Source organism: Anguilla anguilla, chromosome 2 (assembly GCF_013347855.1).
Source record: "Anguilla anguilla isolate fAngAng1 chromosome 2, fAngAng1.pri, whole genome shotgun sequence".
NCBI classification, from domain to species: domain Eukaryota; kingdom Metazoa; phylum Chordata; class Actinopteri; order Anguilliformes; family Anguillidae; genus Anguilla; species Anguilla anguilla.
In genome coordinates this window covers 72075356-72091080 of record NC_049202.1, presented here as the reverse complement: position 1 = coordinate 72091080, position 15725 = coordinate 72075356, and the positions used below count along the sequence as shown (strand labels likewise).

At 44.0% G+C, this 15725-nt stretch overlaps 2 protein-coding genes and 7 non-coding genes across 10 annotated transcripts in view; all 9 read left to right on the top strand.

Moving 5' to 3' along the window:
* LOC118219617 (cytochrome P450 2K1-like) overlaps positions 1–15725 on the top strand; it is a 607214-nt gene that overhangs the window by 228382 nt on the left and 363107 nt on the right. The window lies entirely within an intron of this gene.
* Positions 115–186, top strand: trnaw-cca. Its single transcript has one exon. It is a non-coding gene; the product is annotated as a tRNA-Trp (tRNA).
* On the top strand, positions 1155–1226 carry trnaw-cca. The gene has a single exon. It is a non-coding gene; the product is annotated as a tRNA-Trp (tRNA).
* trnaw-cca lies at positions 2853–2924 on the top strand. Its single transcript has one exon. It is a non-coding gene; the product is annotated as a tRNA-Trp (tRNA).
* On the top strand, positions 4551–4622 carry trnaw-cca. The gene has a single exon. It is a non-coding gene; the product is annotated as a tRNA-Trp (tRNA).
* On the top strand, positions 6258–6329 carry trnaw-cca. Its single transcript has one exon. It is a non-coding gene; the product is annotated as a tRNA-Trp (tRNA).
* On the top strand, positions 7957–8028 carry trnaw-cca. The gene has a single exon. It is a non-coding gene; the product is annotated as a tRNA-Trp (tRNA).
* Positions 8493–8564, top strand: trnaw-cca. The gene has a single exon. It is a non-coding gene; the product is annotated as a tRNA-Trp (tRNA).
* On the top strand, positions 10204–15447 carry LOC118220418 (tripartite motif-containing protein 35-like). Its single transcript, XM_035404279.1, has 6 exons — positions 10204–10292; positions 12752–12847; positions 13043–13273; positions 13743–13765; positions 13856–13974; positions 14840–15447. Exons 2-6 carry the CDS (start codon positions 12761–12763, stop codon positions 15445–15447), a joined length of 1068 nt encoding a protein of 355 aa, XP_035260170.1. The 5' UTR covers positions 10204–10292; positions 12752–12760.

The following is a 15725-nucleotide window of genomic DNA, read 5'->3' as shown; positions in this document are numbered from 1 at the left end:
CTGCTTCAACACTGAGAGAATATCGCATGGCAGATTCCTCTGTTTGTTTTTTGCAGTTCCTTCACTGCTTTCATTGTAAACTGATGCATGTGACCTGGGCCTTTCCAACAGGCTGGCTTCGTGGCGCAACGGTAGCACGTCTGACTCCAGATCAGAAGGTTGCGTGTTCAAATCACGTCGAGGTCAAAGCAGCACTGCCTTTTTTCAGCAGGAACGCATTTCCTAGCTGAAGAAGTGTCCGTTAAAACAGCTGATGACACAAATGGCATCTAAAGAGCTTGATCAAAAAGCTTGCGTTACTACAATGACAACAGAAAGCATACAATCCGTGAAAAAACACACAGATGAAACTTACTGTTCAGCATTTAATCTGCACCAGTTTTTGACCTTTGCCGTTGGCCTAATCAGTCTCCTAACGACTGTGTCCTCAAAATCTGTATTGCCTACCTAGTAATATATGCATCCTACTGCTGCCATTCTCCATTACATCATCAGTAAAGACAAGTGAGCCTGTTCCAGAAGCACCCCTCCCCCTGATCTGTGAAATGTGGTTCAAGTAGTGTTCTGGCTTGGGCATGTTTGGCAGCCACAGGAACTGAAAGAGAAACTAGACGGACACATATGTATAAAGTATCATAGCCGCTTTTCAACTTAAACTGATCTATCGGGGATTTGCAGGGGTGATAGGTTGGAACTCAATTTCTTCCCGGGCAGTTTTTTCAAATGCAAATCAGTCACCACTCAGAAAGCAATTTATGGACCCTTCTTGTCAGTCAATTATCACACTGTCCCTCTCCAGTGATTTACATCAAAGCAGTGCTTTTTTTAATGTGCCAAAGTGTAAGATCAACTAGTTCTGAAATCCAGCAGTTGTAAAGTCCTGGAACCCAGAGACAGCATGGCTTTGACGGCAAAGATTTTACTTTGGTCAGTCGTACTTCGTAAAAAGGTTGTTTAGTTCAAATTTTCTTCTTCGAGAATTCTTGAAACTTCTCAACTTTTGGAAAAGTCCAATTTGCACTCGCAAGTGTTGCTATGTGGTCTCTCCCTTTTCAAGGAACAACATTTGACATGAAGCCTTTGAAGAGCTGAGTGAAGATGCACCAGTTAGAGTCAGTAAACTGGTACGTGTGAACTGGGAGGGCCAGCAGGCTGGCTTCGTGGCGCAACGGTAGCGCGTCTGACTCCAGATCAGAAGGTTGCGTGTTCAAATCACGTCGAGGTCAAAGCAGCACTGCCTTTTCCAGCAGGAATGCATTTCCAAGCTGAAGAAGTGTACATTAAAACAGCTGATGACACAAATGGCATCTAAAGAGCTTGAGTTACTACAATGACAACAGAAAGCATGCAATCCGTGAAAAAATACACAGTGTTTACACACAGATGAAACTGACTTTTCAGCATTTAATTTGCACCAGTTTTTGACCTTTGCCGTTGGCCTAATCAGTCTCCTACCGACTGTGTCCTCAAAATCTGTATTGCCTACCAAACATACTGCCTGGGGCGCAGCTAGAAATTTTGGGCCCCTGAAAAAAATATTGCTCTGGGTCCCCCTTTCATAACAAAATAAACAAAAATTGGTCCGTTACTTCCTGAAAAGTGTGCTCTTGAATATATTCAGCGGAAGCTCGGGAATAAGTATATCATCCTGAGATATTTAAATGCAGTACGTTTGGAGAAAATTTCACCCACTCGAAAACATTCGCATCCAGTGTACTCAACTTGATTATCCCATAGCAGGAAAGTGCGCTAATTCACAAAATGGGCCTTCTTGCTTTTTGAGCAGTATGAGGTACGTTCAGGAGTGGCGTCCTACTCGGAAGAAAAAGGATAAATAATTTTTTGATCACTGGTTTTTCACACGGGAAACAAGCACATTAAGATTTAAAACCCTTGCATTCCACACAAGGCGATGCCAAGCAGACCATGCAGACACAGACACCCAAACAGGGACTTGAACCCATGACCCCCAGATTAAAAGGCAGATGCTCTACTGACTGAGCAATCAGGGCTTGAGTAACCATGCCAACTGAGATCAACAGGAGTCGGATCCACAATGGGCCACGGCAAGTCCTGGATTTGTCAAGTCCTGAAATCCAGCGGCAGCGCTCTCTGTATTTACGGTGAAATGAAATCATATTTAGGCTCGTAATGTATGCATCCTACTGCTGCCATTCTCCATTACATCATCAGTAAAGACAAGTGAGCCTGTTCCAGAAGCACCCCTCCCCCTGATCTGTGAAATGTGGTTCAAGTAGTGTTCTGGCTTGGGCATGTTTGGCAGCCACAGGAACTGAAAGAGAAACTAGACGGACACATATGTATAAAGTATCATAGCCGCTTTTCAACTTAAACTGATCTATCGGGGATTTGCAGGGGTGATAGGTTGGAACTCAATTTCTTCCCGGGCAGTTTTTTCAAATGCAAATCAGTCACCACTCAGAAAGCAATTTATGGACCCTTCTTGTCAGTCAATTATCACACTGTCCCTCTCCAGTGATTTACATCAAAGCAGTGCTTTTTTTAATGTGCCAAAGTGTAAGATCAACTAGTTCTGAAATCCAGCAGTTGTAAAGTCCTGGAACCCAGAGACAGCATGGCTTTGACGGCAAAGATTTTACTTTGGTCAGTCGTACTTCGTAAAAAGGTTGTTTAGTTCAAATTTTCTTCTTCGAGAATTCTTGAAACTTCTCAACTTTTGGAAAAGTCCAATTTGCACTCGCAAGTGTTGCTATGTGGTCTCTCCCTTTTCAAGGAACAGCATTTGACATGAAGCCTTTGAAGAGCTGAGTGAAGATGCACCAGTTAGAGTCAGTAAACTGGTACGTGTGAACTGGGAGGGCCAGCAGGCTGGCTTCGTGGCGCAACGGTAGCGCGTCTGACTCCAGATCAGAAGGTTGCGTGTTCAAATCACGTCGAGGTCAAAGCAGCACTGCCTTTTCCAGCAGGAATGCATTTCCAAGCTGAAGAAGTGTACATTAAAACAGCTGATGACACAAATGGCATCTAAAGAGCTTGAGTTACTACAATGACAACAGAAAGCATGCAATCCGTGAAAAAATACACAGTGTTTACACACAGATGAAACTGACTTTTCAGCATTTAATTTGCACCAGTTTTTGACCTTTGCCGTTGGCCTAATCAGTCTCCTACCGACTGTGTCCTCAAAATCTGTATTGCCTACCAAACATACTGCCTGGGGCGCAGCTAGAAATTTTGGGCCCCTGAAAAAAATATTGCTCTGGGTCCCCCTTTCATAACAAAATAAACAAAAATTGGTCCGTTACTTCCTGAAAAGTGTGCTCTTGAATATATTCAGCGGAAGCTCGGGAATAAGTATATCATCCTGAGATATTTAAATGCAGTACGTTTGGAGAAAATTTCACCCACTCGAAAACATTCGCATCCAGTGTACTCAACTTGATTATCCCATAGCAGGAAAGTGCGCTAATTCACAAAATGGGCCTTCTTGCTTTTTGAGCAGTATGAGGTACGTTCAGGAGTGGCGTCCTACTCGGAAGAAAAAGGATAAATAATTTTTTGATCACTGGTTTTTCACACGGGAAACAAGCACATTAAGATTTAAAACCCTTGCATTCCACACAAGGCGATGCCAAGCAGACCATGCAGACACAGACACCCAAACAGGGACTTGAACCCATGACCCCCAGATTAAAAGGCAGATGCTCTACTGACTGAGCAATCAGGGCTTGAGTAACCATGCCAACTGAGATCAACAGGAGTCGGATCCACAATGGGCCACGGCAAGTCCTGGATTTGTCAAGTCCTGAAATCCAGCGGCAGCGCTCTCTGTATTTACGGTGAAATGAAATCATATTTAGGCTCGTAATGTATGCATCCTACTGCTGCCATTCTCCATTACATCATCAGTAAAGACAAGTGAGCCTGTTCCAGAAGCACCCCTCCCCCTGATCTGTGAAATGTGGTTCAAGTAGTGTTCTGGCTTGGGCATGTTTGGCAGCCACAGGAACTGAAAGAGAAACTAGACGGACACATATGTATAAAGTATCATAGCCGCTTTTCAACTTAAACTGATCTATCGGGGATTTGCAGGGGTGATAGGTTGGAACTCAATTTCTTCCCGGGCAGTTTTTTCAAATGCAAATCAGTCACCACTCAGAAAGCAATTTATGGACCCTTCTTGTCAGTCAATTATCACACTGTCCCTCTCCAGTGATTTACATCAAAGCAGTGCTTTTTTTAATGTGCCAAAGTGTAAGATCAACTAGTTCTGAAATCCAGCAGTTGTAAAGTCCTGGAACCCAGAGACAGCATGGCTTTGACGGCAAAGATTTTACTTTGGTCAGTCGTACTTCGTAAAAAGGTTGTTTAGTTCAAATTTTCTTCTTCGAGAATTCTTGAAACTTCTCAACTTTTGGAAAAGTCCAATTTGCACTCGCAAGTGTTGCTATGTGGTCTCTCCCTTTTCAAGGAACAGCATTTGACATGAAGCCTTTGAAGAGCTGAGTGAAGATGCACCAGTTAGAGTCAGTAAACTGGTACGTGTGAACTGGGAGGGCCAGCAGGCTGGCTTCGTGGCGCAACGGTAGCGCGTCTGACTCCAGATCAGAAGGTTGCGTGTTCAAATCACGTCGAGGTCAAAGCAGCACTGCCTTTTCCAGCAGGAATGCATTTCCAAGCTGAAGAAGTGTACATTAAAACAGCTGATGACACAAATGGCATCTAAAGAGCTTGAGTTACTACAATGACAACAGAAAGCATGCAATCCGTGAAAAAATACACAGTGTTTACACACAGATGAAACTGACTTTTCAGCATTTAATTTGCACCAGTTTTTGACCTTTGCCGTTGGCCTAATCAGTCTCCTACCGACTGTGTCCTCAAAATCTGTATTGCCTACCAAACATACTGCCTGGGGCGCAGCTAGAAATTTTGGGCCCCTGAAAAAAATATTGCTCTGGGTCCCCCTTTCATAACAAAATAAACAAAAATTGGTCCGTTACTTCCTGAAAAGTGTGCTCTTGAATATATTCAGCGGAAGCTCGGGAATAAGTATATCATCCTGAGATATTTAAATGCAGTACGTTTGGAGAAAATTTCACCCACTCGAAAACATTCGCATCCAGTGTACTCAACTTGATTATCCCATAGCAGGAAAGTGCGCTAATTCACAAAATGGGCCTTCTTGCTTTTTGAGCAGTATGAGGTACGTTCAGGAGTGGCGTCCTACTCGGAAGAAAAAGGATAAATAATTTTTTGATCACTGGTTTTTCACACGGGAAACAAGCACATTAAGATTTAAAACCCTTGCATTCCACACAAGGCGATGCCAAGCAGACCATGCAGACACAGACACCCAAACAGGGACTTGAACCCATGACCCCCAGATTAAAAGGCAGATGCTCTACTGACTGAGCAATCAGGGCTTGAGTAACCATGCCAACTGAGATCAACAGGAGTCGGATCCACAATGGGCCACGGCAAGTCCTGGATTTGTCAAGTCCTGAAATCCAGCGGCAGCGCTCTCTGTATTTACGGCGAAATGAAATCATATTTAGGCTCGTAATATATATGCATCCTACTGCTGCCATCCATTCTCCATTACATCGTCAGTAAAGACAAGTGAGCCTGTTCCAGAAGCACCCCTCCCCCCCGATCTGTGAAATGTGGTTCAAGTAGTGTTCTGGCTTAGGCATGTTTGGCAGCCACAGGAACTGAGAGAGAAACTAGTCGGACACATTATGTATAAAGTATCATAGCCGCTTTTCAACTTAAACTGATCTATCGGGGATTTGCAGGGGTGATAGGTTGGGAACCCAATTTCTTCCCAGGAAGTTTTTTCAAATGCAAATCAGTCACCACTCAGAAAGCAATTTATGGACCATTCTTGTCAGTCAATTATCACACTGTCCCTCTCCAGTGATTTACATCAAAGCAGTGCTTTTTTTAACGTGCCAAAGCGTAAGATCAACTAGTTCTGAAATCCAGCAGTTGTAAAGTCCTAGAACCCAGAGACAGCATGGCTTTGACGGCAAAGATTTTACTTTGGTCTGTCGTACTTCGTAAAAAGGTTGTTTAGTTCAAATTTTCTTCTTCGAGAATTCTTGAAACTTCTCAACTTTTGGAAAAGTCCAATTTGCACTCGCAAGTGTTGCAATGTGGTCTCTCCCTTTTCAAGGAACAGCATTTGACATGAAGCCTTTGAAGAGCTGAGTGAAGATGCACCTGTTAGAGTCAGTAAACTGGTGCGTGTGAACTGGGAAACCCAGCAGGCTGGCTTCGTGGCGCAACGGTAGCGCGTCTGACTCCAGATCAGAAGGTTGCGTGTTCAAATCACGTCGAGGTCAAGCAGCACTGCCTTTTTTCAGCAGGAACGCATTTCCAAGCTGAAGTGTACATTAAAACAACTGATGACACAAATGGCATCTAAAGAGCTTGAGTTACTACAATGACAACAGAAAGCATACAATCCGTGAAAAAATACACAGTGTTTACACACAGATGAAACTGACTTTTCAGCATTTAATTTGCACCAGTTTTTGACCTTTGCCGTTGGCCTAATCAGTATCCTAACGACTGTGTCCTCAAAATCTGTATTGCCTACCAAACATACTGCCTGGGGTGCAGCTGGACATTTTTGGCCCCTGAAAAAAATATTGCTCTGGGTTCCCCTTTCATAACAAAATAAACAAAAATTGGTCCGTTACTTCCTGAAAAGTGTGCTCTTGAATATATTCAGCGGAAGCTCGGGAATAAGTATATCATCCTGAGATATTTAAATGCAGTACGTTTGGAGAAAATGTCACCCACTTGAATACATTCGCATCCAGTGTACTCAACTTGATTATCCCATAGCAGGAAAGTGCGCTGATTCACAAAATGGGCCTTCTTGCTTTTTGAGCAGTATGAGGTACGTTCAGGAGTGGCGACCTACTCGGAAGAAAATGGATAAATAATTTTTTGATCACTGGTTTTTCACATGGGAAACAAGCACATTAAGATTTAAAACCCTTGCAATCCACACAAGGCGATGACAAGCAGACCATGCAGACACACACACACCCAAACAGGGACTTGAACCCATGACCCCCAGATTAAAAGGCTGATGCTCTACTGACTGAGCAATCAGGGCTTGAGTAACCATGCCAACTGAGATCAACATGAGTCGGATCCACAATGGTAAACGGCAAGTCCTGGATTTGTCAAGTCCTGAAATCCAGCGGCAGCGCTCTCTGTATTTACGGCGAAATGAAATCATATTTAGGCTCGTAATGTATGCATCCCACTGCTGCCATTCTCCATTACACCGTCAGTAAAGACAAGTGAGCCTGTTCCAGAAGCACCCCTCCCCCTGATCTGTGAAATGTGGTTCAAGTAGTGTTCTGGCTTGGGCATGTTCGGCAGCCACAGGAACTGAGAGAGAAACTAGTCGGACACATATGTATAAAGTATCATAGCCGCTTTTCAACTTAAACTGATCTATCGGGGATTTGCAGGGGTGATAGGTTGGGAACCCAGTTTCTTCCCGGGCAGTTTTTTCAAATGCAAATCAGTCACCACTCAGAAAGCAATTTATGGACCATTCTTGTCAGTCAATTATCACACTGTCCCTCTCCAGTGATTTACATCAAAGCAGTGCTTTTTTTAATGTGCCAAAGCGTAAGATCAACTAGTTCTGAAATCCAGCAGTTGTAAAGTCCTGGAATCCAGAGATGGAATGGCTTTGACGGCAAAGATTTTACTTTGGTCTGTCGTACTTCGTAGAAAAAGGTTGTTTAGTTCAAATTTCTTCTTCGAGAATTCTTGAAACTTCTCAACTTTTGGAAAAGTCCAATTTGCACTCGCAAGTGTTGCAATGTGGTCTCTCCCTGTTCAAGGAACAGCATTTGACATGAAGCCTTTGAAGAGCTGAGTGAAGATGCACCAGTTAGAGTCAGTAAACTGGTGCGTGTGAACTGGGAGGCCCAGCAGGCTGGCTTCGTGGCGCAACGGTAGCGCGTCTGACTCCAGATCAGAAGGTTGCGTGTTCAAATCACGTCGAGGTCAAAGCAGCACTGCCTTTTTTCAGCAGGAATGAATTTCCAAGCTGAAGAAGTGTACGTTAAAACAGCTGAAGACACAAATGGCATCAAAAAGCTTGCGTTACTACAATGACAACAGAAAGCATACAATCCGTGAAAAAATACACACTGTTTACACACAGATGAAACTGACTTTTCAGCATTTAATTTGCACCAGTTTTTGACCTTTGCATTTGGCCTAATCAGTATCCTAACGACTGTGTCCTCAAAATCTGTATTGCCTACCAAACATACTGCCTGGGGCGCAGCTAGAAATTTTGGGCCCCTGAAAAAAATATTGCTCTGGGTCCCCCTTTCATAACAAAATAAACAAAAATTGGTCCGTTACTTCCTGAAAAGTGTGCTCATGAAGCCTTTGAAGAGCTGAGTAAAGATGCACCAGTTGGAGTCAGTAAACTGGTGCGTGTGAACTGGGGAACACAGCAGGCTGGCTTTGTGGCGCAACGGTAGCGCGTCTGACTCCAGATCAGAAGGTTGCGTGTTCAAATCACGTCGAGGTCAAAGCAGCACTGTCTTTTTAAGCAGGAACGCATTTCCAAGCTGAGGAAGTGTACGTTAAAACAGCTGATGACACAAATGGCATCTAATGAGATAGAAAACGGTGGTGTTACTGCGGTGACGTCAGAAAACACTCTATCCGTGAAAAAAGGATCTAGCAAGCAAGTGGTCCATTCCAGTTTCTCTTGTCTTCGGTAGTTTACTTTAATTAGGCGCATAGTTAGTGTTTTAGCCAGCCAGCCAGGCAAAGGCTTATTCAGTAGCATACTTTTAATGTCTTCTCTGCTGCAAACATTACCGGGATTTCTGGTGCATATTTGCTTGTCACACAAACTGCAGCTGCGGATTGCGCATGCCACAGTTGGCTGCAGACCGCGCATGCCACAGTTAGCTGCAGATTGCGCATGTCACAGTTAGCTGCGGATTGTGCATGCCACAGTCAGCTGCGGATTGCGCATGCCACAGTCAGCTGCGGATTCTACATGCCACAGTTAGCTGCGGATTGTGCATGTCACAGTTAGCTGCGGATTGTGCATGTCACAGTTAGCTGCAGATTGCCTAAATTGCAGTCAGCTGATGCAGTTAGTCGCAGATTGTATAAACGGCAGTTGGCTGCAGTTTATGTGAGCTGTATTTAGGGAAGATTGTGCACGTTGGAGGTAGCCGTAGTTTGGATTATATAAACTGCAGTTAGCCGCAGTTTTGGTTAGCTGCAGATTAGGTGAACTTCAGTTAGCACCAATGGGGGCTGAAAAGCCAACTAGTGTTTTGGCTCATGATGGTACCTGACAATGCTACTAATTTTCAGATGCATCATTTAAGTTACTAATTGGCTCTGTTCCACACACCTTATTTCCAAGGGCTACATTGGCTGCCAATGACAACGGAAAATGCAAACCCCTCCAACCAGGGCTGGAGATTGAGAAAACTGCTGTAAATTCAGCCAATCAGCTCGCAGGGCTGTCAGACAGCAGCTCAATTTTTAATCTTCATTTCAGTTTTATGTTTTGTAGCCCTTTCTACAGAGACACTTCACTGAAACAGGGAATATGAAAAATTAGGCAAGATCAAGCCTGAATAAAAATTTTAAAAAAAAACCGGTGTCATTAGTTAAAGATTAGCTAAGTGAATCTTCCGGAACAGATGGGCAGAGTGCTTGGGCAGATTATAGATCTGCTTGCACCCTTAGTTGCGTACTGAACACAGTACACCTCATCCATCTTATCTTTAGGTTATAGGATAGCCTAAACCCCTTTAGCATTGCATCAAGAATCAAGCGTCAAGCATTAGAAACAATGCTATTTTGCTTTATCCTGATGAATATGGACTAAACAGAGAGGTTTATGGGAGTTTGTCTGGAGGGGGGACCTATAAAAGGGTCGAGGTTATTTCAGGGGTGTCTCTGTGCTCTTAGCAGGCTGTGTTTACTGTAACTCAATCCTGTGTTCCAGCCCTATATCCACACACACAGAACATGTAGTTTCAGACAGCCAGCCAGCCACTTATAGACACCGGAGTCCTGCTCTGTGTGTTATTGAAACCCCCACCCCCGCCAACCCCCCCCAACCACCCCCCAACCCACCCCCCTCACCCCTCACCCTCCCACACCCTCCCATCCCTCTTGTGTGCTGGGCATGTCTGACATTGCTCAACTTTTTTGGGGGTGGTGGTGGTGGACCGTTACCCTCCTCAGAACATTCTGTTCGGGACTCCGGGGGGGTGACAGATAAGGTGAGGTAAGATCTCTCGGTTTTAGGACCGTCTTTGGAGGCTTCCGGCTACTCTAGAATGCTTGGCTGCATTTTCGCGACATAATCGTTTTCACCTGTCAATCTGTGAGTGTACCTTTATCATCAAAGGCATTTTGTCTGAGCTTGTAACTGGCTAAGCCACAAATCAGTCTGAGTGTCTGGTCCATCGTAATGTCGAATTCGTGAGCGTGTCTAACTGTGCTAAATGTAGTGGTCGATCTGTGCACTTTTATGCATGTTTTTGCCCTCGATGGCATTTATAGTATGTGTGTGAGTGCGTGTCTCTGTATTAGCATTCAACCTTTTTGGGCTCTAGGGGGGTCTTAGTTTCACACCATAACAGTGACCTGCAACGGCACCATCTCTGCAGCACGCCCCCCAAGCCCAGCCCAGTCCAGTCCAGTCCAGTCCAGTCCAGTAGAGTACCAGCAGCCTAAATCTAACATATCTACAGAAATATAATCACTCTCAGAAACAAAGATGCAGTGGAGGTACATTTCGGTTCTTTGGGTACAAGCAAACTTATTATTAAACCCATGAATAGGGGTACACTTCTATGTACCCATAGGGCACCAGAACAGTCACAAGAATTGTACCTTTTTAGGCACATTTTTTCTGAGGGTGATTAGAGGTGACTGATTATTTGCAGGTCTGTATTTGTGAGAAAAAAAACAAACAAGAAATTAAAGAAAATTGCTTAAAACGTTATAAAATTTTGTGATTTTATTTTACAGTTAATGACAATTATAGCAAAAATAAGGCTGAAATATTGTTCAATACTAAGTTACAGTTACAGAAACAGAAACTGAACAGATTAAGCAAAATTACATGAACCTGAAAAATGTATTGTCAAGGAAATTAAACAGATTTATTGTAGTTAAAATGAAAAGATTTTTTGTCATTATACGAAGTGAATAGATTTATTGTCGCAACAGAATGTATGGCAATTGCAGGAAGTAAATTGATGAAATGAATAGATTTACTGTAGTTATAGGAGATGGCTAGATTTATTGTAGCTACAGGAAATGAACAGATTTACTGTTACATTTATTAGATAGTTTATTGCATGGAAACAGTTGTAAAAATGACATGTGAACTGTAGAGGGCCATGGTGTTACTTAAAAAGAGGTATATAAGTCTACTGCTCCAAATAAATTGAAATTTCATACAAATGTGTCAGGAGTATCAATTCTACAGAATGTTTAAAATAAGTATTCGATTACCAGTGTTAACTTACAGCCATAAATCACCCATAGATATAGCCATCACGCACTTCCCAGGTTATTATGAAAAGATATTGAAATCATTAACTGTATTTATGCTGTAAAGTCACAGAGCAGAACTGACAGAAAAATCTAAGGGACCAAGACCGATTATTTAAAAAAAAAAAACATTCAATCATCGGTGGCAGTTTATCATGAAAACGGTGACAGGTCGTAAACACAAGCTCATGTTAATTTCAGCTCGGCAGGTCATGCAATGCAGGCGAAGACACCCCATCTGGGTGTTTAAGTTCAGGAATGATGCGGTTCTTGTTGCTCTCTCTGGTCAGAAGAGGAACGACAGGCCCAGATTGGCAGAATGGCCTATTCTCACCTGTCCTCGGCTTCTTAATTTCTCTGAACGACAGAGGATCCGCTAATTTGTCCCAGTCAAAGGGGCAGAACTCTGTCAAGTTTAAAAAAACGGATGGGTTTGTGTAATGGAGCCCCTGGGAGTCCGATCCCCTCTGGAGGCAAATCCCCCCCCCCCCCCCCCCCATCCATCGTCCCTGTCCCTGTGTGTGTGATTGACGTGTACGTGTGTTGAGGGGACCAGTCCCCCCTAAAACTGCCCATGCTTCATTTCAGACTACGGACACACCATGAGAAATTTTTTTGTATGTCTTTTACTTGTATGTTCCTGGCTAGAAATAGCTGCACAAAATAAGTATTGAATCTTATTGAACCTGTGTTTAGTAGTTGTCTATGACCATGAAATGCACTTTTTGTATGTCGCTTTGGATAAAAGCATCTGCCAAATAAATGTAATGTTATCTAATGTAATGTTACTTTTGCTATGGTTTGTGGCCACTCCTCCTCCCAACAGTTTGCTCTTATTAGTTTGGTGTGTGCATATACATGCAATACAACCACTAACCACTAAACTGATAAATACATAAACTTCGATTTTTTGGCAAACTGCAGTTGATGAAAATGCAGTGGAAAAACACATTCTTCAAAAATATATTCTGGGGCTACTGTTTGGCTCGTCCTGCTGAAACACAGGGGTTGAAGTGTGTAGATGTGTCCCCCAGGTGGGGATATTTAATCCTTTTTATTTACTTTTACTAAATGTTCCTTTGCTAAATGTCCGTCTGTCTGCCTGCCTGCCTGCATGTGCCTGACTGTCTGCCTGCCTGTCTGCATGTCTGTCTGTCTGTCTGTCCTTTAATTCCAGGTGGAAACCATGGCTGCTCTTCGCCCGTTGGAAGAGAAACTGGAACAATTTCGTTTAGCCTCACGCTCCTGTGATCACGTTTTCAAGCACACCCTGGTATGAACAATAAAAATAAAGTTTAAATAAAGAATTATTATTATTATTATTCAGTAGCCCAAAGTGCATACAGATATGGGATTCAACATGAAAACATAGATGTTTATAATATTAAACGCAACAAAATGTTCACAATAATTTCTCCTCAGTTCAAACGGTATGTGCAGCCCTGAAGGATGCTCTGGTCTTTTCCAGGGCCAGGCCCAACAGACGGAGAGACAGATAAAAAACGAGTTCGAGAAACTCCGTCAGTTTCTGCGGGAGGAAGAGGAGGCCAGGATCGCCGCGGTGAGGGAGGAAGAGGAGCGGAAGAGTCAGATGATGAAGGAGAAGATCGAGCAAATGAAAGGCGATATATCCACTCTCTCGGACACAATCAAGGTTGTGAAGGACGAGCTGGAAGCTGAAGATGTCTCCTTCCTCCTGGTAAATGATCAATAAATCCAAATGAAAACACAGTAGAAATATAAGCAGCTAAGTCCATGTTAGACAACTGTTGGTTTTCAGCAGCATTTTTACAGTGGATTCACCTTTGATCACTAAAATAATAGCTTTTGGTATGCAAATACCAAAAAGGTGAATCCAAGTGGATTTCTTTTTCTCGGAAAGCAGTACTTATCATTCATCTGAGGTTGATTTTTTATTTTTTTGATGCAGCCATGGTGCAAGTTCAATGTAAACTGCCCCCGCTCAAACCAATTATTTAAATTTTCTCAAACTGACAACGTTGTGCAAAAAAGCAGCAATTCTAGTGAACTTTTTAGTGAAGTAATATAGTTTTTATTTTAATGCACTCCGTACTTGTTTCCATGGGGCAAAAAAACTGAGACTCCACTTCCCGAAGTCACATAAATCCACACTAACGTGAGAGTAACATTTTATTTTTGTTTTCTAGGCGTATGAAGACACAATGAAAAGGTAAGCAGTTTTCACCTCCTTTCTCTCACTCCTGTTTATCTGAATGGACCACGGCACCCTTGACCCATGACCCCTGACCCTTTACCACAGGGTCTGGGCGGCACCTCAGATCCCCGGGAAAGATCCGGGGGCACTGATCGACGTGTGCAAACACCTGAGCAACCTCAAGTACAGAGTCTGGGAGAAGATGCTGGGGACCGTTCAGTACAGTGAGTATTTAACTAGACTAACGGTCCTACTATCTTATGCCAAAGGAAGGCACTAAACGTGGACCACGTTTGAAGCCATGGTGCAACTCGGTTTGTGTTGTGACCGCCCCCTAGTGGTCGTAATAAGCCATTACTGCAGTGTTCTCTTTTACGCACTGTAACAATAGTCACCTTTTTTTCCAACTGCTCCCAAGGTAATAAACCTCATTGTCTTGGCATTGGCATCTCCGAGCACCCACATCATCGCTTTTTACACTCCTTCCTCTTGCTTTTTTTGTTTTTTTTTTGGAAATAGATGACGATATTTAATGTGATACAGTGAAATTCCGCTCTTAGCTGTTAAGCCTCCCGTGACCTCGCAATTAATTTTTGTCCCTTGTAGGGGACATGAGTTTCTGGCCTTAATCATATGCGCATCCTACTGTAATGAATCCTACAGTGCAAGGGATATTTAATAAACATAAACAGTATTTTTTTTAAATATGTTCGCTGCATTTTCACACGTTTCTGCCATTCAAGGCACAATGCTTTTCTTCTTTCAGGATTCAGAATGATATATATAATAAAATGATTTTAAAAAAGTTAACATTTCAAATCTCCCTCTCCCTCCTTCTCTCTCTCCTCTCTCCCCTTCTCCCTCTCATTCCCTCTCTCCTCTCACCCCTTCTCCCTCTAATTCTCTCTGCTTCACTCTCCTCCTCCCTGCTCCCTCTCATTCACTCTCCCTCCCTCTTTCCCCTTCTCCATCTCACTCTATCCTTCTATCTCTTCTCTCCCCTTCTCCCTCATTCTCTCTCTCCCCCTCTCCCTCATTCTCTCTCTCCCTCCCTCTCTCTCTCCTCTCCTTGCCCCCACGCACCCAAAGCCCCTGTCACTCTGGACCCCAACACAGCTGCCCGCTCCCTGGCCCTCTCTGATGATCTGACTCGGGGGGGTCACGGGGGGGACGAGGTGGGGGCGGGGCAGCAGCAGTTCCCCAATAACCCGGAGAGGTTTGACCCCTACGCCTGTGTGCTGGGGTCCCAGGGCTACAGCTCGGGGAGGCACAGCTGGGAGGTGGAGGTGGGGGACAGCACCAACTGGACGCTGGGCGTGGCGGCGAGCTCTGTCCGCAGGAAGGAGGAGTTTTCGGCGTGTCCTGAGGAGGGCCTGTGGACCATCAGCTTAAGGGACGGGGGGTACTGGGCGATGGAAACACCCTGGTCCTTCATCCCGGTCGAGAAGAGGCTCCAGAGGGTTAGGGTGGAGCTGGACTGGGACGGTGGTCAGGTCACCTTCTTCGACCCCGCGGAGGCCAACAGCGCCCCCCTCTACACCTTCACGCACACCTTCACGGAGCAGGTGTACCCCTACTTTGAGAGCACCTGCACACGGAGGTCCCTGAGAATCTTACCGGAGAAGGTGTCCGTGCAGGTGGACGAAGACTCCGCTGGACAGGACCTCACACGGTCCCGCCGAAATTCCCTCGAGTGATGCCATTAGCTCATAACTCAAGGGGTCAGAGGTTGCAGGTTCAATTCTCAGATGGGGCACTGCCATCGTACCGTACCCTTGAGTGAGGTATTTAACCTGCACTGCTTCTGAAGGCTGGCACACCAGTGCAAACATGGCTACCCAGAAAGTATATTTGACACATTAGGTTTGCCAATGGTTTGTAAATGATATTAGAAAATACATATGGCTTTTTTGGAGAATGTACAGAATGAAATACACAACATAAGAATTAGCTTGAGCGACTGACTCATAGCATG